Here is a 27,168-nt window from a genome sequence, read left to right as displayed (position 1 = left end):
CACCACACTCGGCCTATAACTACTTTTAATTATAAAGAAATTAAGGTGCAATTTATTCAGAAAGTTTTAGGAAAAGGGCAGTAACTTTGGGGTGGTTATCATGGGAAGGGGCAGTAACTTGTGGGCACTGCCATGGCAATGGTAGGTGGAAATGGCACTGGTGGGCGTGTCTCATGGAGAGGCACTTTTGCCTCTTCCCTGTTTCAGGCAGTCTTTTTTTTTTGAGACTGAGTTTCGCTGCTGTTACCCAGGCTGGAGTGCAATGGCACGATCTCGGCTCACTGCAACCTCCGCCTTCTGGGTTCAAGAAATTCTCCTGCCTCAGCCTCCCGAGTAGCTGGGACTACAGGTGTGCACCACCATGCCCAGCTAATTTTTGTATTTTTTAGTAGAGACGGGGTTTCACCTTGTTGACCAGGATGGTCTCAATCTCTTGACCTCGTGATCCACCCGCCTCAGCCTCCCAAAGTGCTGGGATTATTGATGTGAGCCACCGCGCCCGGCTCAGGCAGTCTTTAATCTGGTCTGGAGTAAAGTTCTGCCTCCTACCTCAAAATCAGAATACATCCGATAATGATGGCATGCAGTAACCACGGGAAAAGAAAATGCTCAAGACCATTAGTAATCACGGAAATGCACATTAAAACCACAGTAGGCCAGGTGCGGTGGCTCAAGCCTGTAATCCCAGCACTTTGGGAGGCCGAGGCGGGTGGATCACAAGGTCAACAGATCGAGACTATCCTGGTCAACATGGTGAAACCCCACCTCTACTAAAAATACAAAAAATTAGCTGGGCATGGTGGCACGTGCCTGTAATCCCAGCTACTCAGGAGGCTGAGGCAGGAGAATTGCCTGAACCCAGGAGGCAGAGGTTGCAGTGAGCCGAGATCGCGCCATTGCACTCCAGCCTGGGTAACAAGAGCGAAACTCTGTCTCAAAAAAAAACCAAAAAACCCACAGGAATAGCCAGGTGCAGTGGCACACGCCTGCAGTTGCAGCTACTTGAGAGACTGAGGTGGGAGGATCCCTCGAGCATGGGAGTTCCAGGCTGCAGTGAGCTATGATCACATCACTGCACTCTAGCCTGGGTGACAGGATGAGATCTCTTCTCTACAAAATAAATAAAATTTTAAAAATCACGAGATACTATTACTCACTCACTGGACTGGCTAAAATAAAGACGCTTGGCAATACCGGTTGTTGGTAAGGATGTGGAGCAAACAAAGCACTCACACACTGTTGGTAGGAATGTTTCTAAATGTACGGCTGCTTTGGGGAAAGCTAAACATATACCCAGGCTATGCCTCAGCAATTTGGTTTCTATGTATGCCCAAGAGAAACGAAAACGAGCCTGGGTAACGTGAGACCCCATCTTTAAAAAAAAAAAAAATTTAAAAACATAATGGGGGATGGTGGCGTGTGCCTGTAATCCCAGCTACTTGGAAGGCTGAGGCAGGAGAATCACTTGAACCCAGGAGACAGAGGTTGCAGTGAGTCGACACTGTCCCATTGCACTCCAGCCTGGACAAGAGCAAAACTCTCTCAAACAAACACCCAAAACAAACAAAAAACAATACGGCCATGTGCTGCTTAATGGTGAAGTTACGTCCTGAGAAATGTGTCACTGGGGGATTTTGTTGTGCGACAAACCTAGATGGGACAGCCTACCCCACACCCAGGCCACATGATCCGAACAACACGTGGTAATCTTTATTTATTTATTTATTTAGAGATGGAAGTCTCCCTGTCACCCAGCCTGGAGTGCAATGGCGCCATCTGGGCTCACTGCAACCTTCCCCTCCTGGGTTCAAGTGATTCTTCTGCCTCGGCCTCCCGAGTAGTTGGGAGTACAGGCGCGTGCCACCACGCCCGGCTAATATTTGTATTTTTAGTAGACACGGAGTTTCACCATGTTGGTCAGGCTGGTCTCGAACTCTTGACTTCGTGATCTGCCACCCCATCTCCTCGGCCTCCCAAAGTGGTGGGATGACAGGCATGACCCACCGCGCCCGGCCAAAAGGTAGTACTCTGAAGGGCCCAGCACAGTATAGGCGGCCCGCGTTCCAAGGAAGCGTCACGAGGCCCACGACTCAAAGGCGTGCTTCATTAAGTTACCGACAGCCCCCGACTGGCCCTTCCACGCCGGGTCGGGAGGTGCAGAGGCAGGCGGCTCTGCGGACCACAGAGGGGTCCAGGGGCCTCGTGACGGAGGGAAGGGCTCGCTGCAGGTCCCCGCGATTCCCCCGGAAAGTTAAACTGCAGAGGCATCGCGTGGACACCCGGGGTCAGACGCGATCCCAGGCCGCGCCGGCCCCAGGGAAGCGAGCGGGGGTCCGCTGCGGTGCCTGGGCGCTCAGTGAAGCCGCCATGAAAACGCCCGCGACGCCGTTGCGCGGTGGGGCGAGGCGGGCAGGCCGGACCTGCGAAGCCCGACGAGCCCGGCACCTACTGGCTCCGGCCTTGCTCTGCCTCCCCTGTCTGGCCGCGATGCTCTGCAGAGCCCCGATCCTCGGGGCGGGTCGCCCCAACTCTCTCGGGACTCAGACTGGGCGGGGAGCGGAAGGCGCCGGAGCTGCAGCTTCCGCGGAAGTCCTCCAGCGGGCTCCGGCCGCTCTGGCCCTCGCGCGCCCTGCTCGCTAGTGCTCTGGGCGGCGCTCGGTCGCTGGCGCGTCTCCGGCCTTAGGGGGCGCGAGGCCGCGGCAGGGCCGCTCTGGGCCGCGGCGGCCGCTCGACTGCTCCGAGGCGCGGTCTCGACGCGCCCCGCCCCCGCCCGCGTTCCCAGGGCAACCCGCGGCCGCCGCCATGGACGCGCTGTTGGGCCCCGGGCCGCGGCGGGCTGGCAGCAGCCTGGGCGCCGCTGGACCTGCGTCTTCGTGCCGCGCGGCGCGGACCCCCGCGGCACCCTGGGCGCGCTTCTCCGCCTGGCTGGAGTGCGTGTGCGTGGTCACCTTCGACCTGGAGCTGGGCCAGGCGCTGGAGGTGAGCGGGCGCGGGAGCGGGCGGGCAAGGCTGGGCCGCCCGGGGCTGGTCTCGCCTCGCTCGGGACCCGCGGCCGCCCCGCACTCTCCTCGACCTTCGGCCACCGCCTCCTGGAGGGGCCTTTTCCCCGGGCTTCAGAAGCGTTCCCCAGGCCAAGGAGGGAAGGCGAGTCGCTCGGAGTGGGCTCTTGTCTTCACGTTGGGATGGAGGAGATAGGGACCCTGCACTTTGCCTAACCTACGTGGTACCCCTTCGATTATTCCCTGTAAATATCTCACATCTCCCCCCTCCATTCTCCGCTGGAGCAATGGCACCTTCACACCCTCAATGGCTCCCGCCAGAGTCCCGGGCTCACCCTCCGACCCGCATCCCATCCCTGGGCCTGGGCAAGGCCGACGGCTCCTTCTGCAACAAAGGTCTCGGATCCGTTTCTTTGCTGCCATCACTGTTATCATTCCCACCCCAGCTGCACCCCAGAGTTCATCCTTTGTGGCTCTCCTTAAAATCCTGCGGCGCCTCCTTGTTCACCTAGAATCAAATCCAGACCCCACGGGCCCCTGCTTGGCTTTATCCCTCCACCTGCGTCTTAAGGTGTTCTTGCCCTTGGCGGTCTGTTTACTGGCTGTGCCCATGGACTTTCGATGTGGTCTTCCTGCTGCATGCGGGGCTTCCACCCACCTACCCGCACAGGCAGCTTCTCTTCCTCCAGGTGTAGACTCTGGGAGGCCCTGCAGGATGATCTTCTCTGTGTACTGTGACACACACCACAGAGCTGACCAGCACAGGGGAGGCCCCCCTGCAGGGGGAGGGAGGCTTCCCGGCACTGGCCACTGGCGGAGTGAACCTCCTGAGAGGTAGTGAGCACTCCATTACTGCACATGTCCAAGATGAGGCCAAATCGTCATCATCAGGAAAGCCAGTCAGCATGTCTCTGTGGTTGGGAGATGCTTTCTAAGGCCCTGCTGAACTCCAAGAGGCCACAAGAAGCCTAAAGTCTTCTAAACAGAAAAGCATAACTCCAGCACCCTCCTGAGCCCCTCCCATCACACACCATCCCCAGTGGGTTCAGGAACTCAAACAGCACCACTGCTTGGGAGCTGAGTACCAAGAGGCGTGGTGATCTGCCCAGTGTTGAGAGCCACTTTCTTAGTTCAATAGTCACCCAAATTGCTCCCCACAAGAGAAGTTAAGTTGCTCTTTCTTTTTTTTTGAGACAGAGTTTCGCTCGTTACCCAGGCTGGAGTGCAATGGCGCGATTTCGGCTCACCACAACCTCTGCCTCCTGGGTACAAGCAGTTCTCCTGCCTCAACCTCCTGAGTAGCTGGGACTACAGGCGCGCACCACCATGCCCAGCTAAATTTTGTATTGTTTTGTTTTTGTTTTGAGATGGAGTTTCGCTGTTGTTACCCAGGCTGGAGTGCAATGGCACGATCTCGGCTCACCGCAATCTCTGCCTCCTGGGTTCAAGCAATTCTGCCTTAGCCTCCCGACCAGCAGGGACTACAGGCACGCACCACCATGCCCAGCTAATTTTTGTATTTTTAGTAGAGACGGGGTTTCACCTTGGTGACCAGGATGGTCTCGATCTCTTAACCCTGTGATTCACCTGCCTCAGCCTCCCAAAGTGCTGGGATTATAGGCGTGAGCCACCGCGCCCGGCCAAATTTTGTATTTTTAGTAGAGACGGGGTTTTACCATGTTGACCAGGATGGTCTTGATCTCTTGACCTCGTGATCCACCCGCCTGGGCCTCCCAAAGTGCTGGGATTATAGGCGTGAGCCACCACGCTCGGCCTAAATTGCTCTTTCTTAAGGCATTCTCATGTGTCATTTTCTAAAACCCATTCAGAAAGTTATTTCCGAGCTGAGTTGAAGGCTGTGACTCCTTAGCTTTTGCTGGGGATGCTCAGCTTGGACTGGGAGCATGCTTAGCTGGTGGGGTGTTAGGGACCCCGGGTGACGGATGTCTGAAACCCTCCGTAGCAGTGACCTGGGCACCTGCAGCTCATTGGGTCTGTGCTGGCAGGGCTGTGGGGTGATGTATCCAGCTTGAGAGGGGTTGGGCAGGACTGTGGGATGATGAGTATATAAGTCAGCTAGGGAAAGGGCCTGGCTCCGCCTTCTCAGCTCTTGAAAACTCACCCCTTGGGCAGCGTGCAGTGGCTCCCGCCTGTAATACTAGCACTTTTGGAGGCCGAGGCAGGATAATCACTTTAAGCCTAGGAGTTCCACACCAGCCTAGGCAACATAGTGAAACCCTGTCTCTTTTTTTTAATTTATTTTTATTTTTAAAGACAGGGTTTCACCATGTTGGTCAGGCTGGTCTTGAACTCCCAGCCTCAGGTGATCCGCCCGCCTTGGCCTCCAAAGTGTTTGGATTATAGGCGGGAGCCTCCACGAGACCCTGTCTCTACCACAAATAAAAATAAATTAGCCAGGTGTGGTGGCTTGTACCTGTAGTTATAGCTACTCAAGAGGCTGAGGCCGGAGGATTGTTTGAGCTCAGGAGTTATAGGTTGCAGTGAGCCAGGATCACCACTGCACTCCAGCCTGGGGGACAGTGAGAACCTGTCTCAAAAACAAAAACAAACAAAAAAGGCTAGGTGCAGTAGCTAATGCCTGTAATCCTGGCACTTTTGGAGTCCAAGGTGGGAGGAGCACTTGAGCCCAGGAGTTCTAGACCAGGCTGGTCAGTATAGCAAGACCCACATGTCTACAAAAAATACAAAATGAGGCCAGGCTCATTGGCTCACACCTGTAATCCTAACACTTTGGGAGGCCAAGGTGGGTGGATCACCTGAGGTTGGGAGTTCAAGACCAGCCTAACCAACATGATGAAACCTCTTTATAAAAAAAAAAAAAAAAAAGAAAGAAAGAAAGAAAGAAAAGAAAAAAAATTAGGCATGGTGGCACATACCTGTAGTCTCAGCCACTTGGGACGCTGAGGTAGGATAACTGCTTGAGCCCAGTTGGAGGTTGAACCTGTTTCTTAAAAAACATAAACGAGGCCGGGCGCGGTGGCTCAAGCTTGTAATCCCAGCACTTTGGGAGGCCGAAGCGGGTGGATCACGAGGTCAAGAGATCGTGACCATCCTGGTCAACATGGTTGAAACCCCGTCTCTACTAAAAATACAAAAAATTAGCTGGGCATGGTGGCGCGTGCCTGTAGTCCCAGCTACTCAGGAGGCTGAGGCAGGAGAATTGCCTGAACCCAGGAGGCGGAGGTTGCGGTGAGCCGAGATCGTGCCATTGCACTCCAGCCTGGGTAACAAGAGCGAAACTCCGTCTCAAAAACAAACAAAAAAAACAGCTGGATTCTCATCAGCGCTGCATTCAGCCCACCAGGACAGGACATGCTGTGGCTTCTGTGAGCTACACTGTACACGAGGGTGAACATGAGAAGGAGACTCTCGTGTATGAGAAGAGCTTTGACCCCGGGGACCGCAGGGGTGGCCAGGCCATACCTGAGAACCACTCCGTGCATGTACCTTCTCCAAACCAAGCTCCCACCCTGGTCTTACTCAGGGTGACTGGTGACCAGGAGCCGGGACCTGTACAGGCTGGCTTAGGGGAAAAGGGCAAGACCCTCATGGAGCACTGAGCAGGGCACAGCCTGGCCTGGGAGGCCTCCTTGCCCTGAGCATCAGCTCCATTGGTCCCCTCACCTTGGTCTGGCCAACCCCAGGTGGCTGACCTCTGGCTTAGCATTCAGCTCTAGGTTGTACCTGGACCCCAGGGCCACTCCCAAAGAGGGTGGATGAATGTGATTTCCCTGGTCGGATGTGCTAAGGGGCCCCTGGGCGTGGGCATGGAGCTCAGAGACCATAAGCGCCTGTGACCGGCAGACCAGATGCAGAGCCCTGAGCTCAGGCAGAGGGTACCTGCCTTTCCTCAGCCCTCCTCAGTGCAGATACAAGAAGGCTCAGCCTGAGTGGCCGAGTGGCTCTACCCCTCACAGAGCTATCCCTAGGTGCCCCTGTGGGTTCAGCCTACTGCCACCTCCCCGTTGTCCTCCTCCTTCTGACCCCTCCTTGGTGCCTGTTCAGCTCCCCTCCACCCACCTGTCTAGTAGACCTCACAGACCTCTTCACATGTGCAGCACTATGTGGGGAGGGTCTGTTTCGTGCCAGGTGCCAGGAGGCAGAAGGAACCAGGACAGGGTGTCACTGCCTTAAAGAGACTTACTGTGCATCGGAAGAGACAAAGCAGGACCACAGCAGCAAGCCGAGGCCAAATGAAAGGGCAGAGCTATTGTAATAGCAAGCCGGTCGTGGTAGCTCACGCCTGCACTCCCAGCACTTCAGGAGGCTGAGGTGGGAGGATCGCTTAAGCCTAGAAGTTCAAGGCTGCAGGGAGCTGATTGTGCCACTGCGCTCCAGCCTGGTCGTGGAGCGAGACCCTGTCTCTCAAAAACACAGTGGCAGATGCGTTAATCCAGGGCACGGCATTGTTGGGAGCACCCCAGGGCTCAGCTTCTCATCATCTGGGGGCTCAGGGCACATCTTGAAAGAAGCCACATTACAGCCTAAACCCAACTCTGGAGAAGTTGGGCAGATGGGATGAGGAGGGCAGTGTGCAGAGGCCCTCCCGGCAGGCTTCAGACATAGCTCAGGAGACACTGCAGGGCCCACTGGGAATGGGGCCCCTGGGGGCTCCATACAATGAAGTTGGACCCACTGAGCTGGGCTCCCTGGCTCGCCTGCCCCACCTGCCGCCTCTGCCTGTGCACACCTATCTTCCAGGTCATTCAGCCCCATACCTAGCATCATGCTAGGTACCCCAATGGTCCACTCCTGGGGGTGCAGGGCTTGCACAGCCCGGCACTGTCCAGGCACTACAGGTGGGGCACAGTCCTAGCAGGGGGAGGGTGGGTGAAGACAGCCGAGCAGGATGAAGGGGAGAGGGCCTGACAGGAAGCTCCCATCTGGGGCAGGGGTACTGCCGGACCTGTATCTGAGCGAAAGCTAAGGCAGCAGCACTCCCGGGGCCCTCTGGCTTGAGGGCTGGTGAGGGAGATGGGGGGACAGCCAGGTAGGGCCCTGTGACCGTCCCGGGTGAGGGGGGCCTCTGGGTCCCTGAAATACTGCCCCTTTTTTTTCTTTTTTGAGACCGAGTCTTGCTCTGTTGCCCAGGTTGGAGTGCAGTGGCTCCATCTCGGCTCAGTGCAACGTCTGCCTCCCGAGTTCAAGCAATTATCCTGCCTCAGCCTCCCAAGTAGCTGGGATTACAAGCGTGCGTCACCATGCCTGGCTAATTTTTGTATTTTTAGTAGAGCCAGAGTTTCACCATGTTGGCCAGGCTGATCTCAAACTCCTGACCTCAAGTGATCCGCTTGCCTCAGCCTCCCAAAGTGTTGGGATTAGAGGCATAAGCCACTGTGCCGGGGAGAGGCTCTGCCCTGCACCCCCAGGAGTGGACAGTTGGGGATAGCATGATGCTAGGTATGGGGCTGTGAACAGATGTCGGGCTGATGGGGGCAGGGGGGCCCAACTGCAGTCTGGGCAGGAGGTGGTTAGGTGGCTGTGAGGACCAGGGGTGTGCGAAAGGGTTCAGGAAGCCTACCCAGTTGTGCTGGCCTCTTACTGAGAGAGTCCTGGGGAGTAAAGAAGTCTCCAGCTGGGAGGGGAGTTGCCCTTGGCCTGGGGCCTGGTGTCTGGAGGACACAGAGAGGATCCAGTCAGCAAGGACCCAGGCATCGTAGCCAGAGAAGGTGGTGCGGGGAGGATGCAGCACACTGGTGGAGCAGGGAACTGGGGCGAGCCAGCACCATGGGCACTGACCTGTGCCCCACAGACGCTGCAGCTGCTGGGACAGTCCCAGCCCAGCGGATGCCTTCAGGGGTGTCGCCTCCATGAGCAGATGGCATCACCAAGTGCTCTGTCTTCCTCTGCAGCTGGTGTACCCAAACGACTTCCGGCTTACAGACAAGGAGGTGAGTCCTGGCCCTCTTGGGAATGGACGTGACCCAGGAGTGAGTTGGCCCTCACTGGGTTTTGTATGTTTCAGAAAAGCAGCATCTGCTACCTGTCCTTTCCCGACTCACACTCAGGTAGGCAACCCCACCTTTCCTGGGGCTGGACATGAAGCCAGCTAGGAGTCCCTGTAGCCCAGGCCAGGGGCATCATGGCTGCCTAGGCTGCCTGCGGTGCACAGAACGCCCCATGCCCACTCAGCATAGGCGCCCAGATCCCCATGTTGCAGCAGGGCAGCCAGGTCTATAGGTACATGTGGAAGGGGTGTATCTGGGCAGAGGGACCAGCAGTCAGTGGCCACCAGGCAGAGGGACCCCACACAGTGGCCACCAGGAGCAGGGCCCCCTCATGCTCCCACCCTGGGGGCACAGATGTCCTGGTTTTCTGTCTCAAGCAGGTCGAGCCAATCTCCCAGAGAAGTTGAAGACGCTTCTCTGTGCAAATATATTCTTTTTTTTTTGAGATGGAATCTCACTCTGTTGCCAGGCTGGAGTGCAGTGGTACATTCAGCTCACTGCAGCCTCCGCCTCCTGGGTTCACATGATATTCCTGCTTCAGCCTTCTGAGTAGCTGGGTCTACAGGCTCCCTCCACCACGCCTGGCTAATTTTTTTGTGTATTTAGTAGAGACAGAGTTTCACCATTTTGGCCAGGATGGTCTCAATCTCTTGACCTTGTGATCTGCCCGCCTTGGCCTCCCAAAGGGCTGGGATTACAGGCGTGAGCTACCATACTCAGCCCTTGTGTGAATATATTCTAAGACCCTAGGTGCAGGGCATGCAGGTGCAGAATAGGAGCCTGTTGGGAAACAGGCATTTTTACCAGCAGAGTCCAGGCTCGCAGGGCCCTTGTCCCCGGTCCCCAGCTCCAGGGCCTGCAGGGGAGGTTCCTGGCCCTGACTTGCATGGTGGGGCTGCCCCTTTTCAGGCTGCCTTGGAGACACTCAGTTCAGCTTCCGCATGCGCCAGTGTGGAGGGCAGAGGAGCCCCTGGTATGCCAACGACAGGCACTACCACAGCAGGGCCCCGGTGGCGCTGCAGGTGAGCACTGGGCTGCTTCTCTGACCTGCTTCTCCTCCCCTGCTCCCCATGGGCCCTGCCAGGGTCAGGCTGGTGTGAGAAACTCCTTTAGAGCGCCTGGACCCTGTGTGGCAGGAGAGGAGTTGGCCAGGCCCCACTGGTCCTGCAGTCCCAGGCACCAGCCCCAACTGAGGATGGGCCAGCTCTTCCGGGGTCTCTCCAGGGTCCTTGGGGCTTTTCCTTGGCACCACACATCCGTGGCTGGGCATCTGCATAGTTGAACAGGGGCCCACGCTGGTCTCCCAGAGCTCCCAGCCCCCGAAGCTCCTCCCCACTACGCCAGCTGATTCCCTGCTGTATCAGCAGGGGTATTACGCACCTGAGCCCTGGACCTCCCAGCCTGCTTCTGCCTTGGTGGCCAGAGGACAGTGACAGCAGCTCTAGGAGCCTCCTGGTTCTCCAGGCTCCCATCTGCCACAGTTACTGCCTGTTTCTTGCCACTCACAGCCTTGGGCCGGGTGGTCTGGGTGGGGCATGGCCTGGCTAAAACCTTGCTCCTTCCAGAGGGAGCCAGCACACTACTTTGGCTATGTGTACTTCAGGCAGGTGAAGGACAGCTCTGTGAAGAGGGGCTACTTCCAGAAGGTGAGTTGCTGGGCTACTGGGCTGGTGTCTTGGAGAGGCAGGAGCTGGCAGGCAGCAGGAGGGACTGGGGGGGCAGGCAAGGGGTCCTGAGCCTCCAGCAGTGCCCACTCCTGCAGTGCCTCCTGAGCTGTGTCCAGCTCCTTGTGGCCCCCCTGCCCTGTCCTAGCCCGGTGGCACCCAAGGCCTTTCTGTCCTGGTCCAAGGTGTTCCTGCCCCTCCCTGCTGGCTGGTGGGTCATCACACTGTCAGGGTTAGGACAGCCCAGCCTGGAAGCCATATGCCAACAGTGAAAGCTGCTGAGCCCCAGGGAGATCATTTCAGAAATCCTGGGTACTATGCATTTCCCCCCGAAGACCCTAGGGTCCAGCCCCCCTGGCTGCCACCCAGGGAGTTCGGTGTTGGGTTTTCTCCTAATAATCTGGGGTCTGAGGCTGTTCGGGGCAGCTGTCCTGTGGAGTTGGTAGGGGCCAGCTCCAGGTAAGCTTGGCTTCAGGGGTCTCTGTGGGCTCCTGAGTGGCTGGGATGAGGCCTGGTGCTGGGGGCCTCTGACTAGCCCTGTGACCCCACAGTCTTTGGTGCTGGTGTCCCGCCTACCCTTTGTCCGGCTGTTCCAGGCGCTGCTAAGCCTGATTGCCCCCGAGTACTTTGACAAGCTGGCACCCTGCCTGGAAGCAGGTGAGTGGCCATCAGGAGTGCCCATTGCAGTCTCATCATCCCAGCTGTGGCCCCTGGGGGGGCCAGCAGCAGCCTCTCCTTGGGGAGGGTCCTGACGCTAGCTACTATGTATCCACAGTGTGCAGTGAGATCGACCAGTGGCCGGTGCCTGTGCCTGGGCAGACCCTGAACCTACCTGTCATGGGTGTTGTTGTCCAGGTGAGAGCCAGCTGGCTGGGGAGCAGACTCTGCCAGTGCATGGGGATGCCCTGCTCCCTCTGGCAGCTGCTCCCTCCTTCCCCAGGTGCACATCCCATCCAGGATGGACAAGCCTGAGTCCAGTCCTCCGAAGCAGTGTGACCAAGAGGTGGGAGCTGTGGCGGGGGCTGAGCCGAGAGAGCTGGGCTTCACCCAACTGAGTCCTGCTCCTGGGCTGGATGGTCACACCTGCCTCCCTGGTCCATCCTGTGGGGTTGTGAAACCCAAGCAAAGCCATAGGCTGTGTCTTGGTGTAGGGCTGGGCGCTCCCCATACTCCCCTGTGCTGTGAGGCAGGGGCTGCTTGGGGCCCAAGGGGTGCCAGCCTTCCCTTGGCCCTGACCTACCCTCTCCTCTTCTCAGAACCTGCTGCCAGCCCCAATGGTTCTTGCTAGTGTCCATGAGCTGGACCTGTTCAGGTGAGCCCCCTAGGGTGCTACACACTGCTTTGGGGGAGCTCAGCTGTGTGTGCATGCACATGTGTGTGTGCACGTGTGTGTATGTGTGTGTGCATGAGTGTGTGTGAGTGCATGTGTGTGTGATCGCATGTGTGCGCACAAGTGTGCGTGAGTGCCTATGTATGTGTGCGAGTGCATGTGTGTGCCTGAGTGTGCGTGTGTGCGTGAGTGCATGTATGCATGTGTGTGTGTGCATGTGTATGCGTGAGTATACCTGTGTGCACGAGTGCCTGCATATGCATGTGTGTGGTGCAAATGCATGTTTGTGAGTGCATGTGTGTGCATGAGTGTGAGTGCACACGAGTGTGCAATGAGTGCATGTTTGTGCATTAGTGCATGTGTATGTGCATGAGTGCATGTGTGTGCTTGAGTATGTGCGTGTGCATGTGTGCCTGAGTGCGTGCATGTGTGCATAAGCTCATGTATGCACGAGTGTGTGTACATGTGTATGTGTGAGTATACCTGTGTGCATGAGTGTCTGCATATGCATGTGTATGAGTGCATGTATGTGTGCATGTGTGCACAAATGCATATTTGTTAGTGCATGTGTGTATGTGTGTGCATATGAGTGCATGCATGTGTGGGTGCACATGTGTGAACTCGTGTGCATGTTCATGTGAGTGCATGTGTGCATACATGTGTGCATGTGCGTGTATGGCCAGTGCCATGTGGGGACTGCCCAAGGGAGGCAGTGCTCATCCGGAGTAACCCTTGGGGCAGTTCCGCAAGGAAGAAAGGAGAATTGTGCAGAAGAGGAAGCAAGTGCCCACATGTCTGCAGCCAGCGGAAATGGGCACAGTGGGCAGGAGCTTCCAAAAGACAGATGTCAAGGAGAGGCTGTCAGGAGAGATTCAGTGCCTGAGGCCACCCTCTCTGCCTCTGGGCGAGTCTGCAAGGGGGCCTGGGCCTTGAGACCATCCTGCTCTGTGCTCGGCCCAGTAGGAGTCAGGGCTGCACTTGGAGTGGGCACAGGGTGACTGTAGGGGTCTGGGCAGGTATGCTCCCCAGCCCAGGTCAGCAGCCCTGGGGCCATTTCAGGACTGCTGGTCCCTCATAGGTGGGTCCAGGTTGAGTCCCACATACCTGGGGCCAGGCCCAACACAGGTAAACTATCAGAGTTTGGGGTAGCCATGGCAACCCAAGATACTCTCACATCTTCAGAAATCTGTCTTCACCCTGAGGCAGTGTGCCGTGTTCACCAGCCTGGGCGAATGGGTGGGAGAGTGGGATCAGGGCCAGGAGTCTCAGCCCTGCCTGACCTCCCGGATCATCCTGCCCGGCGCCAGGTGCTTCCGGCCTGTGCTGACTCACGTGCAGACACTGTGGGAGCTCATGCTCCTTGGGGAGCCCCTGCTGGTCCTGGCACCCTCGCCCGACGTGTCCTCGGAAATGGTGCTGGCCCTGACCAGGTACCACCTTGCCTCGGTCCCGGCTGGGGGCGCTAGACCATCTTGGCTGTGCCTGGGCCACCCCTGCCTCACCTGCTCCTGCTGCCCCTGCCCACAGCTGCCTGCAGCCCCTGAGGTTCTGCTGCGACTTCCGTCCTTACTTCACCATCCATGACAGTGAGTTCAAGGAGTTTACCACACGCACACAGGCCCCGTAAGTGCCGCCTCCACCCCGCTGCTCTCGCCCTCACTCCACCTCCTTGGGCCTCTTTCTCTGCCTCTTCTCTCTCTCTCTCTCTCTGTCTAGACCAAACGTGGTCCTGGGAGTTACAAACCCTTTCTTTATCAAAACACTCCAGCACTGGCCCCACATCCTCCGAGTCGGGGAGCCCAAGATGTCAGGTAAGGCTCCTGGGGAGGTGCAGGGAGTGGTGCTGAGAAGCCTCATTGAGTGTGGGACCGCCTCAGAGCCTGTGGGGATGGCCAGAGCTGTGGGCACTGAGGCCTGGCCACTGGTGTGTCTCATAGGAGACCTGCCTAAGCAAGTCAAGCTGAAAAAGCCTTCAAGGTTGAAGACCCTTGACACCAAGCCAGGTTTGTGCCCCCCTGGACCTGCAGCCCCTCCACTGTGGAGGGACCTGTCTTGTATCTGCCAGGTCTCCAGACCCTTGCTCCTCTTCTAGGACTCAGCTGCAGAGCTCAGAATCCTCAGGGGGAGGGGGGCACTCTCTTCTTCAGTGGGTCTCTATCTGGGGTGGTTGGGTGAGGTTTTCAGGTGCAGCCAACGCAGTGGGGCTGCAGGCAGATGAGACTCAACCCTGGCTTCTCTGTGGGGCTGCAGGAGTGTGGGAGGGAGCCCCTCAAAGGGCAGGGTGCCAGCTGTGCCCTCCCGCCAGGCCTCTACACTGCTTACACAGCCCACCTCCACCGCGACAAGGCACTGCTCAAACGGCTGCTCAAGGTATGGGCTGGTGGGGTGGGGGCTGGGGATGCAGGGAGCCTGGTGTGTGAGGCACAGCAAGGGCCTCGCCCCTTCCTCCTTGCAGGGCGTGCAGAAGAAGCGGCCATCAGATGTGCAGAGCGCCCTGCTGCGGAGGCACCTCCTCGAGCTCACACAGAGCTTCATCATCCCCTTGGTGAGGCACAGGGCTGGGGGGCATGGAATGGGGGCACAGGGCTGGGGTCACGGGCCTGGGAGTCATGGGGCTGGGGGGCACAAGGCTGGGGGAGCACGGGTCTGGGGGGCACAGGGCTGGGGCCATGGAACTGGGGAGCACGGGGCTGGGGGGCACAGGCCTGGAGGGCACGGGGCTAGGGGGCACGAGGCTGCGGGGCATGTAACTGGGGGGGCACGGGCCTGGGGGGCACGGGCCTGGGGGATACAGGGCTGGGGGACATGGACCTAGGGGGCACGGGGCTGGGGGGCAGAGGGCTGGGGGAGCACGGGCCTGGGGGGCATGGAACTGGGGGGGCACGGGGCTGGGGGAACACGGGCCTGGGGGGCACCGGGCTGGGGGGCATGGAACTGGGGGGGCACGGGGCTGGGGTGTATGGGTCCCTAGGCTCACTCCCCTCTCTTCCCCACCCAGGAGCACTACATGGCCAGCCTCATGCCCCTGCAGAAGAGCATCACGCCCTGGAAGGTGGGGGTCCTGGGGGGTCCAGGGAGTATGGGTTCCATCCTCACCTGCAGGAGGGAAGGTCTGGAGCAAACGGGGCAGAGGCCGTGGCTGTGCAGGAGCCATAAGGCTCAAGGCCGTCATGTTTGTGAAACTGGGGCCGCAGGGCAGGGGGCAGACAGGACCCTTGGAGGGGCTCGGGGCCTGTTCTGGGAAGGGCTCTCCGGGATCTGTGCCAGGCAGGGTGGGGGCTGAGGGTCTTCAGGTGTGGTGAGGAGTGTGTCTATGAAGCGTGTCAGGTGTAGGCCTGTGAGTTCCCACGTGCTGGCCCCCACCCCTCTCAGACTCCCCCCCAGATCCGCCCCTTCAGCCAGGATGACTTCCTGCGGAGCCTGGAGCATGCCGGGCCCCAGCTCACCTGCATCCTCAAGGGCGACTGGCTGGGTCTCTACAGGTGGGTGGACGGTGGGTGCAGGTGGCCTGTGCCCCCTTTGGTCCACAGGGTCATCCCATGGCCCCTGCCTGTCACTCCCTACAGGCGGTTTTTCAAGTCCCCCCATTTTGATGGCTGGTACCGGCAGCGGCACAAGGAGATGGCCCTGAAGCTGGAGGCCCTGCACCTTGAGGCTATTTGTGAGGCGGTGAGGGAGGCTGGGGGTTGGGGGTGCAGAGCATGGTGGGGTGGGCACAGGCCCAGGGCATGCTAGGGCTTTGCTGACAGCAGACCCCATCTTACTATGTAGAACATTGAGACCTGGATGAAGGACAAGTCTGAGGTGGAGGTCGTGGACCTGGTCCTGAAACTTCGTGAGAAGCTGGTAAGATGCCTCCCCAGCCTTGTCCCAGTGCCACTGGCCCGGTATGGAGCTGTGCCTGCCCTGACCACTGCTGCCCCGCAGGTGCGGGCTCAGGGCCACCAGCTCCCTGTGAAGGAGGCAACGCTGCAGCGGGCCCAGCTGTACATCGAGACAGTCATCGGCTCCCTGCCCAAGGACCTGCAGGCCGTCCTGTGCCCTCCCTAGGACAGAGCCAAGGGCCATGGTCCCGGGAGCCTAGGTCTGCCTGAGCCTCCCTCTCCCCAGTGGCCACGGCACTGGGCCAAGCACGCGCTCCCCTTCCTTGGCCCCCCGCCCAGACTGCAGTCTCCCCTTCCTGTACCACCATTGTCTCAGCAGTAAAGGCGACATTTGGAACCACAGCATGGCCCTGACCATAGGGATTATGTGCAAGCTGAGCCTTGCCTCCTCCTGGGCCCCACCTGGCCTCTGCAGACTGCAGACTGGGCCGGGGGTGGGGACAGGCTGGGAGCCCTCACTGATGTGGGTGTGTCTACCGTCTGCCCCTCCCGGTGCCCATCTGTTGGCCCCCAAACCCCCTGCGATGTGTGTGGTGCTTCCTTCAGCCCGGCAGGCTGCCCAGGACAGGAGGGACCCTCTCCCAACGCAGACACCCGCCTGTCTTGTCTGGGGATGGGAGGGTACTTTGCACACAGTCACCAACTCAAGAAGGGGAGAGACAGCTCTGCAGTGTGAAGAGTTCTGCCCACCCCTAGTGCCCCTCTGGGCCCCCGCCTGCCTGGGGCTGTGGTTTGTTTGGAGGTAGGGGTGGGCAGGGGGCCATGTGCGACCCAGTGCCTCTGCTAGGAGGCTGGCTCAGCCTGGCCCTCAGAGGGTCAGCACCTTCCTGGCTCCCAGTCCTGGAGCCCCCACCAGGCTCCAGCTTTGTGCTCCCACCTGAGAGGGGGACAGGGCCTCTGTTGTCTGTGTGTGTCCGTCCATCCCCACATGCAGCCAGGGGGCGCTGGACTCTGGCCTGACCCTGCCTCTGGCTGGGGCTGCATGTCTCCCTTTCCTTTATAAGGGCAAGGGTCCCAAGAGCCACCTCTGGGTCATGTGCAACCCCATGTGACACCTGCAGGCACTGAGCCCTGTGATGTACGGGTGCTGACAGCACTGTCAGGGCTCCGGACTGCCAAGCGCCACTCAGCATCACACACTGTGTGCCTGGAGATAGGTCCCCTGACCACTCAGACCCTCACTTCTCATCTGAGAGATCCAGAGAACCATGCATATGCCCGACGGTGCTGGGAGGGCCCACCCCACCAGTGGAGACTGGGCCTCGTGCCCTGCAAGGCCAGGCAGGTGCCGGCCGAGGAACACAGGGCTAGGGCAGGGACTTTTCATTTTCTTCTGAGGCCCCCATTCAGTGTGACACTGTGTGCGTGCTCATTGGTGCTCTCAGACCACAGCCTCCAGTGAGGCGGTGGACAGGCGCGCACTTGTTGGCCACTTCAGTGCAGGGTGTGACCGAGCCACAAGGACTCCGGGGTCAGGTGTCAGGTGCCAGGTGGTTGTCAGAACTTGGTTCATGTCGACTTGTCCAGCCTGACTACAGCCCAGGACAGCCTGTCCCGGTCCCCATTCTACAGACAAGGACACAGGCACCGGCGAGGGTGACGAGGGGACTGTTCAGCCCAGATGTCTGGTGCAGGGTCCCAGGATGTGGCCACGTTAAACAGAGCACATAGAGGCTGAGGTGGCAAATCCGTTCTGTGGCACTGGCAAGCTGGGGCCCAAGGGTAAGAAAGATCCTGGCCCCAGATACAGCTTGGCCTGCCCTGACTGTGGCATGGGGGCGGCCTCCCTGCTGAAGGCTTGGTCTGCAGAGATGCTGGCACTTCCTGTGTGGCCAGCTGGAATGCTGACTGTAAGATGGGGCCGGGGGACAGTGCAGGCCCTGCTATCAACTGCCCTCCATCAGGGTCCTCTGCAGAAGCCCCATGCTCATTCCAGCCCCCTGAGGACCATCACATCAAGGTGTCAGGGCAGCTTGGGAAGAGGACCCACCCTTCTCTCAACTGTGACCCGATTTGGGGAGTGCACCCCATGTACCAGGCAGCCTGCGCTTCCCCATACCACAGTCTCATCTGCTTTGGCTTTCTGAGGGCTGCAGGGGAGGGACTTCAGGCTGGTCTCAGAAGCCCTCAGGGACCCTGGCCACTGTCTCTCCAGAAATGCACAACCACATTTCCCTGGAGGGCTCTGGTGAGGCCACATAGCAGGGAGGAAGGTTTGGTGGGCACCGGGCATTGCACTGGGCAGAAACCAAGGCTGAGGTGGAGGGTACTATCCCAGCCCCTCTTCCTCAGGGCCTGTCCCTGCCTGTGCAGAAGAGCCTCAGGATGGAATGTGGCCTGAGATATGCAGTGAAGACTCAGGAAGGTCCAGACTGCTCTGTCCCTGGCCAGAGTGCCAGCCCCCGCAGGCAAGAGGGCCTTTGCTGGGCAGAACTTAGCTGGCCAGTATGAGGACTGCTGTGGTCACTGAGGCCTCCTGAAGGACGGGGACCACAGGGTTTAGAGAGTGGAGAGGGCTGGGAGCAGGCTGGAGTGGGCCTGGGGGCTGAGGGTGCACATGGCCTGCACAGGGACAGGAAGGACAGCTGCTCACCCTCAAGCTTCCTGTCGGCTATTTAAAGACTCCCTTTTAGTCTAGAATAGTGGCCTTCCCACGGTTTGGCTATTAAAATGTCCTTTTGTGACACAGTGCTTGTCTTTTAACTTCTTTTTTTTGATAAAAAGTTGGCAGCCTTGTCAGACCCTGGTAATTTTGGGGTCCTCTTCAGCGAGGGTGGTGGTGGCTGAGATGTGGATTGTGGTTCAAGGCCCAAGGGAAGAAGTGGGCAGGAACCAGGCCTGGCTGCTGGAGGGTGGGAGGAGGCAGAGACTGAAAGATCTCAGACGGGAGGAGTTTGTCAGGATGTGGCAGGGCAGATCCCAGGTCGGGTTGGGGAAGCGGAGGAGGGGATGCCTGGATCAGGGACAGGATGAAGCCAATGACAAGGACAGCGGTTACAAGGACTGGCAGGTCTGGGTGGAAGGCGGGCCCCAGGGAGGGGCGCCCCAGGATGCGGCGAGGCTGAGGGCTTGGGGAATGCCTCTGTCTCCTGCTCAGCATGTCCAGTCCTGGGAGAGCAGGGGGGGCACCCTCCAAGGAATGATCCTGCAGAGGGTTCTCCATCTCTTCCCAAGTCCAGGGAACCCCAGGAGCATTGGGACCAGGACTTGGGGCCTAGGATGCCAGAAATGGGGCAGCTCTGTCCCAGAAACCAGAACCCCCAGAAGGAGGTCTAAGTCCACCCACCTCCATGCCCTGAAGGACCAGTGTGAGGTCCCAGGTACAGCCTAGCAAGGTGGTGCTGGGGGCCAAGGATGTGCTGGGAGGTGTCTCCAGGTGCCCGGCTTCCCTGGGAAGGTTGGGCTGAAACCCCTGGGAATGGTTTCCCCCGGGAAAGTTGAGGGGCTGAGACCCCTGGGAAAGGGCCAAGGTCCAGCAGCCCCCACCTCTGGAAGCCCCCACCCGTGAAAGCTGCAGGGAAGTGGCTGGGCTGCTCCCAGTCTTCGGGCGAAGGTATGGTGCCTGCCTATCTCAACTGGCAGGCACCCTCAGAGACGTTCCTCTAGCCGGGCAGGAGCACTCCCAAAATGTCCTCCCCTAGCGCCAAGCCCTGGGCTCCCCTCAGGCCTGGAGGGCTCCTTGCGGGTGGGGGGGTGGGAGCGTGGCGGGGACTCAGGCCGAGGCCACTTCCGAGACAGCGAGACAGCGGTGTGTTGGGCAGCGCGCTGCCCTGGCGGAACCTGGGTCTCGAGTGGCCGAAACTGGGTCTGGGGTGGCCGAACCTACCCAACCACGCTGTAGCCACTGTGCCAGGGAGATGGGGGGCGCGCGGGGAGTGCAGGCCCGCCCCTCCCCTCCCCTGCCCTCCCCTCCCGTCCACCCTTTCCCTCCCCTGCTGTCCCTTTCTCCCTCACTTCCCGTCTCCTACCCTCCCCTCCCTCTCCCCCTCCCTCTCCCCCTCCCTCTCCCCCTCCCTCTCCCCCTCTCCCTCCTCCTCCCTCCCCCGCTTCTCCCGTTCTCCCCTCCCTCCCCTCGACAAGCTCGTCGGGGGCGGGGCAGGCAGCTCCCGCGCGCTCCGGCCCCTCCTTGGCCACACAAAGGCCCCGTCTCCATGGCAGCAGCGCGGGCCAGAGCGCAGCGCGGAGCGCGGCCCGGGCGCCATCGAGCCTCGGCGGCGGACGTGCAGGTACCGAGCTCGGGGGACGGGGCTGCGGGGAACGTCGCGCGGGGCAGGGGGGCGTTTCGCCGTCAGCTACGCTTCACCCGGGCCTGCCGCTCTCGGGCCTGGGCACCTGCGGCGGCTGCGGCTCCGCGGAGGGTTCCCGGGGCCTGGGCCCCGTCCGTCTGTCCATCCGGCGAGGCCCGGGCCACTCCCGCCCCGCGCCTTTCCCCGTGGGGACTCGGGGGACGGGCCCGGCCGGCGGGTCCTCCGCGTCTCTCTGGAGCCGCATCGGATCCCTCCTCTGCCCCTACCCCTCACTTTTCAGCCACCGAGCTCCGTGAGCGGAGCGGAGACGGTCCCTGCGGTGCGGGCGCTCCGGGCTGGCCCCAGGCTCAGCGGCACCGGTGCGTGGCTTTGCCCGACCTCCCGGGGGCCCGACACGCACCCCTGGGGCCTGCTTGGCGCGGGGGGACCAGGGCGGAGAGCACCCGCACCTGGCGAGACCCCACGGCCTGGGCCTCCTCGCAGTTCCTGGGGTGGCACAGAAAGTCTTAGAATCGGGGGCGCGGGCCCTGCCTATCCCCTGCTGACCCTGACCCTCTGCATCCTGCTCTACATGAAGCGGCTGCCCTGCCAGTCCTCTTGGTCGGGCTGTTCGGCAGATCTGGGGAGCCCAACTCCCCCTGTCACCTGGCGTTCTCACAGCCCGGGAGCCCTGGAGCTTCCTGCTAGGCCCTTGACTTCTCTTCCCGAAGGTCCTTGGGAAAGGAAGAATTAGTGCCCACGGTCCGTGCCCGCTGTGGTCTGTAGCAGAGTCAGGACAGGGGGTGAGGGTGGGCCCCAAAGCCTGTGGATCCCAGGGGCCTGGAGGGCTCCCTGGGCCCCACCTTCCCTGGAGCTCCCCCCACTCCCCTACTTATGTCTGACTTCAGCGGTTGCTTGGCTGTGAGGCCTTAAAGTTGAGCTCCCTCAGGAGCCCTTTGGGGGTGCGAGAGCGAGGCTGCCCGGAAATGGGGGCTCTCAGCCTGCTCTATGCCCAGATGACCCTGGCACAGAACAGCTAGTGGGAGGTGCCCTCCCTTTCCTGCCCAGAGGTGAGGGTCCCCCAGAGGGCAGGGCCAGTGGGCATTTTTGTGACATGTCAGCTTTTCTCGTGTTGCACAGACATCCTGGGAGCCGACTGAGGAGCAAGCAGGTGGGCCTGGCGTGTCTGAGTCCTCCCATGGTACCTGTGGGGGACCCACCTGTGTCCCGGGGTGTCTGGGAGGCCTGAGGTCTGGCCAGGGGTTCCTCGCCCCAGTAGAGGAGGGAAGTTACTGAGAAAAACAAGGGTTTGGAATGTGAGTCCCCCTCCCCCCACCGCCTGCCTGCCAAGAAGGAATTATTTTGGATTATCCAGCCGTGTCCAGCCACCCGAAGCGGGAGGCTGCAGCGTGGGAGACGGATCCACTTCCGGGCCGTGGGTTGAGGGCCCCAGGGGGAGGACAGGCAAGTCTGGGCAGCTCTGCCACCTCCTACAGCAGCTGCCCAGCCCAGACTAGGCAGGGAGGAGATGCGTCACCTTTGGGTTCAAGAACACCCCAAGGTTGGCCCCGGCAGGCCCTGCTGAACCTGCAGTGGGCCCAGACCCTCTGGGGGAGGCCATGAGACAGGAGGAGCTCTGGGCCCAGCCAGGGAACCCCTTGCCCTGAAAAGCCTCAACTGTGGTCTGAAGGGCTTTTGAGGCACCCTCCAGACCCAAGTTCAGTGACACACCCTGTGCCAGTGACCTGTGCATGCCAGGGAGGTGGCAGGCAAGAGCAAAGCTAGGCTGCCAGGGAGGGCACTGGGGTCTTTCTCAGGGGCTCTCCTATCTCCTCTGACTCCCTGTTCAGCTACTGACTAATGTACCAGCCTCCCTCCAGGCCCCTGCAACAGCCAGCCGTTGCCTACAACCCCCCTTGGATATGGTGCCTGTAAGCCATCTCTCAGGTGGGGAGACTCAGGCTAGAAATGGGTCTATCTGTGTGAGGAGTGATCTGGGATTCTGTGGGCCCAGGGCTGTGGCTGCTGGGGGCCCTGAGTTCATGCTGCATGCTCCCGGGGCATGTGCCCAGCAGCCTGCATGGGGACCACATCGGGAGGTGGAGCCCGCAGATGGCCCCAAGTGCAGAAAGCCCAGGGGCTTGGCCCGGGCCCAGGGAAGTGGAGCAGAAGAGATTGGATTGGAAGGTGCTGGGGAGGGCCCATATGTCACGGTCTTCCTCCCACCCCAGGATGTCATCCAGTCTCACCATGTCCTGCCCCCTGCCTCACCCTGTGCCAGCCAGAACTGATGGTCCACCTGGGAGTATGTGGGCATGGGCAGAGGTACACTGGCTGGGAGAGGCCGTGTCTTTTGGCCCCTCACACCGTGCCATCTCTGACCTAGGCAGGCACTGGGGTACCAGGCCTTTGCCATGAGGACTGCCTTCCCCTGAGCGGGGAGTTCTCACTCAGCTCATGCCTCCGTCCCTCTGCCTGCAGCCTGGCCATCGTCCTTGGAAGTTGGGGGGACCTCCTGTGCCCAGAGCCCGCCTTAGACGCTGTTTGGGGATGAGGTGGTGAGCTGCTCAGAACTCACCCAGTGGCCAGCTAGGGGCCCCCAGCCTTGACCTCCCTTCTGTGAGGCAGATCCAGGTTCACTGGGGGTGGGGGATTTGTTGGGGTTAGCGCTGGGCAGAGTCCCTCCCTTAGGGGTAGTGGCTGTTTGTGTTTGGGGTGGGGCCGTGGGTGAGGTGGGGCTGGGTCTCTTAATTACAGGATGGGGAGGGGGGTCAGATCCTATAATTGGCTGGTGGGGGTGCTTGGGCTCTGGGGCCTTGGGAGGGGCAGCTGCCCTAGCTTCCCTCTTTCCTGGCACTGCCAGGTTTCACATCCCCTGACACAGGCCCCTGCTTCTTCCCATACCCCCAGATTGTAAGAACCCCCACCTCTCTGCTGACCGGGGAAGGACCCTGCTCTGTTCTGGGCTCCCCCAGTTACAGGCTCGGCCTCAAACCAGGTCCTAGCACAGCGACACCCCCCTGGCCTGGAAGCCTTACCGAAGGCCGAGCATGTGAAGGGGTTGGCTGAGCCCCTGCCTTCTGGTCCTGAGCATTGGCACCGCCCTGAGCACTGGCACCCAGTGGATCCACCCTGCTCAGTGCTATTCATGAACTGGTGACAGTGACTGGCCCCAGGCCCCGCTGCAGCCTGGGATGGTGGAGCAGGCTGCCCCTGGTGGTACTGCAGGTCTGCCCCACCCCCTGGGGATGTCTGTGTCTCTGGGAGGAGCCTGGGGCTGCCTTGGGTGTGGAGCTGGGTGGGGGTTCTGTTTCTGCAGCCTGGCTCCTGGAGTGGGTGGCCCCTGAGGCTTCGTGGAGGCCACACCTGAGCTGCCTCCTGTCCCAGGCTAGGTGAGGGAGGAGATGGCCCTGGGCTGGGATCAGGGCGCCTGGGGGCAGGGCCAGCTCTCTTCCTCAGCCCCTGAGGTCTCCTGGCTTCTGAAAGCCAGCAGTTCCTCATTCCTTTGCCAGCTGTGTCCTGGTCCAGGCCTGGGGTAGGAGAGGGAGGTGCTGTCTCAGTTCTGCCCCCAGCTCTGCCAGTGGGGTACCAGCAGCGACAGCCTCAGGTGCACGGGCTGGGCTCCCGGGGGTAGGGCCTCTGTCCCTCTGGCACAGCTGATCAGCAGCTTCCATGGGGGCTCCTGGGTGGAGCCACAGTGTCCAGCACCGATCTCTGGGCCTGATACCGCCCCCAGCTGGGCCTGCAGCAAGAGCAAGAAAGAGGAAAAGGGCTTGGTGTCCACCTCAGAGGAGGCCTCCTTTGTCCACACGACCCCCTGAGGGGCCTGTGGCAAGGGCGTCTGCTCCTGTAGCTGGGACTCTCTTCCCAGGTGGCCTCCTGCTCTGGTCTGGGGCCCCTGCTCAGCATGTCCCCTGCTCAGTGACAGATTGGGCCACCTGTCAGATTGGCAGCTGGGGACACTGTCCACTCTTTCCATGCAGTTTTGAGGGCTTCTCAGAGGAGGAGCATTCCCCCCGTCCTGCTTGTCCAAAGAGGGAGCCCCCTCTTTGTATGTGGCCTTGTAGGTGGCTGTGGTAGGAGGGTGCTCTGTGATTGTCACTGCACCTGCCTGGGGCCCATGCTTTGTCCTCAGCTGGGCTCTGGCTCTGAACCTAGGTGAGTTCTGGGGCTCTGAGGACAGCCCAGACACGGAGCACCGGGGGTCTGTCCTGGGGGGGGGGCAAGGGAGGCCTGGGCATATGTGACTTGGAGGCCACAGCTTGGTGGGATGACGGGGGCTTGGGGGTGACCCAAGTCTTTCAGGACCCAGCCACGAAGATGAGGGTTTCAGAACCAGCAGGAGGTGAGGACTCCGTGTATCCCAGCTCTGCCAGCTGTTTCCAGAGCTGGGGCCTGCTTTGGAGGAGGTGGAGGGCACAGGACACTGCTGAGCCCAGGCCCCGGGCCCAGCCCTGCTCCAGCCTACCGGCTGGACACCAGGGCCTCCCTCCCACCAGCAAGGGGGAGAAGCTATTTTAAGTGGAGCCAGCAGTTGACAGGGGCAAGGGGCAGGTGGTGGGAGGGAGGGACTCCAGCATGGCCCCCACCACTCCCTCAGCCTCAGAGACTGGCCAGGGGAGCTGAGGGGCTTGGCCTCCCCACTCCCATCTTGGCACTGTGCCTGATTTGGTGACCACCCTGAGGGACCTCTGGACAGAGAAAAGGATGTTAGGGAGAAGGGTGGGAAGGCAGGGCACCCCAGACAGGCCGCCCAGGCCCTGCAAAGCTCACTGGAGAGTCTCCCAGTTCCACATCTAGACAGGGTCCCAGTGACTCTTGACCAGGCCCTGGGGGATTTGAAGTCCTCAGCTCCATCATGAACAGAGCAAGCCCCCTTGTGGAGCAGGGGGCTCGTCCCCCAGGTCTCCAGGGAGACCCTGTTACCTTGCAGGGAGACCCCACCCACCTCTCCACAAAGCTCCAGCCACGAGTATCTCCTTCCGCTCACTGTCCTGCCCCCACTCTGAGCTGGGCATTTCCTCATTGGGAAATCCCGGTCCCTCTGCCCTCCCAAAGCCCTGAGTGTTTGCCCCTGTGGGGCCCAGCCCACATTCTGGGCTGCCTTACCTTCTGCCTGGACCCAGATGCTACCCAGCACCCAGATGCTGCCCAGCACCCTGTGCCTTGCCAGCCCCTAACTCATCCAGGGCAGATGCAGCCCCTCTCCTCTGCTGAGACTGCCCTTCCCACCCCCCCACCCCATGCCACACATGGCCCCTCCCTTAGGGCTGGCTCCAGGCATGCCCGGTTATGAAAGCCTCATTGCCAGGATCCCAGCTACCCACAGCTCCTCTCAGCCCAGGTGTCCCCGCTGAGGCACCTATCCCAGGCTCTTTGTCCTGGGGATGAGTTATGGGTGTTGGGTGAGACCCCTGTTGGCAGGGCTCTTCCAGCAGCACCCAGCCGTGTGTGTCTGCACTTGCGTGGTCCATGTGTGCAAGTGGTGTCTGGCACACAGGCTTGGCGAGGTGCCCCAAGCTAATTGTGGGGTTCATCGGTGATGGGAGAGGCAGGGCTGGGGTGAGTGCTGAGGCGCTGACAGGCTGACGGGGAGATTACAGGCCTTGCTTGCTGCTCACTGGCTGGGGCCTCACCCGTCTGCCCCTCTTGCCCACCCGAGGGGGGGGTGAGAAGCCCCTGCTGTGGGCGGGTCTGGTCCTCGGCCAGCTGCATCCAGGCAGGACCTGGTCTTTGAGGAGCTGGCTGCTGCAGGGTTGATCTGGAAAAGGGGAGATGCATGGGGCCACTCAGAGGAGAGCCTGCAGGTGGGGATGGGTACTAGTGGGCGGGCATGGGCACCAGTGGGCTGGGAGGTCTCTGTGCAAGAGAGGCTCTGGGTCACCGAGCCCCAGAATCCCATGGGAGTCCTTCTGTGGCTGGGCCATCAGACCACACATCCTGACCTGGTGGTTCCTGCTGCAGTGGCCACTGGCCTCATGTGTGTGCCCTGAGTGCCTGGCAGTGCCCGCCCCTCCCTCAGGAGGTCTTCAGGGAGCACAGGGACGTCGGTGGATTCATTGCACTGCCCAGCTTTCTGACCCAAAGGACTGCTGTATGGGGAAAGTGGGGCTGCAACTGTGTCCAAGCTGGACAGGATGGGGGCTGGGACCCCAAAAGGGGTGGTTGAGGAGAGAGATGGTTTTAGGCCTGGTGGGTGTGGGGACAGGGTGCCATAGCCAGCCGGGTCCTACCTCTTGTCTGAGGGCTGGGGAGGACCATTCTCCAGATGCCCCAGTGGGCCGTGGTCAGAGGGGAGGCCGAGGAGGTCCCCAAAACTGTGTGTGGCTTGGGAGGGCAGCCCTGGGCCCCAGGCTAAGGACCTTCGATACACAAGGGATGATACACAGGGGCTTCGCTTGACGCACAGGCAGGGATGGGGCTGGGGCAGGCCCCTTGGGCATGACCAGGTGAGCTCAGGCAGTGCCTGAGGGCCAGGGCTAGAAACAAAGGCCCTCGGTACCTGGTGGCCTGGGCGCCTCAGGAGGTGGACCCGGGGGCTGTGGCCATCTCGTCTGAAGCAGGTGACAGGGAGACTGGAGGAGCTGGGGCTTCTTGGGGTACACCTCAGGATCCTCGGCTGGTGACCCCATTGCTGCCACCAGCCAGGGTTACTTACTGCTGGGACTGGGAGCCCAGACTGGAGCCCAGACTGCAGGGAGGCTGGCCCCAAAGGAAGGAGCCCAGCCCCTGGAATCCAGGCTGGCAAGGAGGGAGTGAGACCACCTCCACCTAGGAGGGGTTCTCGCCCAGAGTCCTGCGGGAACCGCTCTAGGCGCTGACGCAAGGCCCAGGCCACATTATCAGTCTGTCCCTGGAGCCCCGCCCCGCCCCATCCCAGCTCCTAGGTCGGGTTGTGCCGCGAGCGCTCGGCCTTTGCCCCGGGTGAGTCTGGCCTTGACCTCAGGTCGCGAGTCCTGCGGGAGGCTGCTGCGGGCAGGGTCGTGCATACTTGGCAGCTGGGCCGGGAGGGGCCGAGCCTGGAGACCTACCCTGGGGCACGGGCGGAGCCACAGTCAGCCGGGCGGAGCAGCTCCCCGCTCCCCTTCCCAGGCCC

At 60.6% G+C, this 27,168-nt stretch overlaps 2 protein-coding genes across 12 annotated transcripts in view; both read left to right on the top strand.

Annotated features, from left to right (window-relative positions):
* The first annotated feature begins 2,780 nt into the window (after positions 1 to 2,780).
* On the top strand, positions 2,781 to 18,534 carry DENND6B (DENN domain containing 6B). 9 transcript variants are annotated; one of them, XR_013524474.1, is made up of 20 exons: positions 2,781 to 2,979; positions 8,873 to 8,911; positions 8,986 to 9,028; positions 9,878 to 9,990; positions 10,534 to 10,614; positions 11,184 to 11,289; positions 11,408 to 11,487; positions 11,573 to 11,635; positions 11,889 to 11,944; positions 13,270 to 13,392; positions 13,490 to 13,585; positions 13,679 to 13,773; positions 13,900 to 13,965; positions 14,213 to 14,332; positions 14,418 to 14,507; positions 14,961 to 15,014; positions 15,335 to 15,444; positions 15,529 to 15,631; positions 15,734 to 15,808; positions 15,890 to 18,534. XR_013524474.1 is itself a non-coding variant. In XM_078344160.1 (20 exons), exons 4-20 carry the CDS (start codon positions 9,944 to 9,946, stop codon positions 16,010 to 16,012), a joined length of 1,395 nt encoding a protein of 464 aa, XP_078200286.1. In that variant the 5' UTR covers positions 2,781 to 2,979; positions 8,873 to 8,911; positions 8,986 to 9,028; positions 9,878 to 9,943; the 3' UTR covers positions 16,013 to 18,534. The 9 variants fall into 9 exon arrangements, 7 of the variants coding, with proteins under 7 accessions (XP_078200286.1, XP_035130109.3, XP_035130103.3 ...); XM_078344160.1 differs by having other exon boundaries at positions 10,572 to 10,614; positions 14,268 to 14,332; XM_035274218.3 differs by having other exon boundaries at positions 14,289 to 14,332.
* A 1,444-nt stretch (positions 18,535 to 19,978) lies between these two features.
* PLXNB2 (plexin B2) overlaps positions 19,979 to 27,168 on the top strand; it is a 32,056-nt gene continuing 24,866 nt past the window's right edge. For 2 of the 3 annotated variants that reach the window (XM_035274200.3, XM_035274180.3), the window contains exon 1: positions 19,979 to 20,072. The gene's annotated coding sequence lies outside the window, so the exon portion shown is untranslated. Of the gene's footprint in view, positions 20,073 to 26,945; positions 26,997 to 27,168 lie in introns of those variants that run through there. The other variant, XM_078344112.1, reaches the window with a different exon arrangement.

Source organism: Callithrix jacchus, chromosome 1 (genome assembly GCF_049354715.1).
Source record: "Callithrix jacchus isolate 240 chromosome 1, calJac240_pri, whole genome shotgun sequence".
In the NCBI taxonomy this organism is placed as follows: Eukaryota; Metazoa; Chordata; class Mammalia; order Primates; family Cebidae; genus Callithrix; species Callithrix jacchus.
Note: the sequence above shows the minus strand (reverse complement) of the source record. Positions and strands in the feature narration are given on the sequence as shown.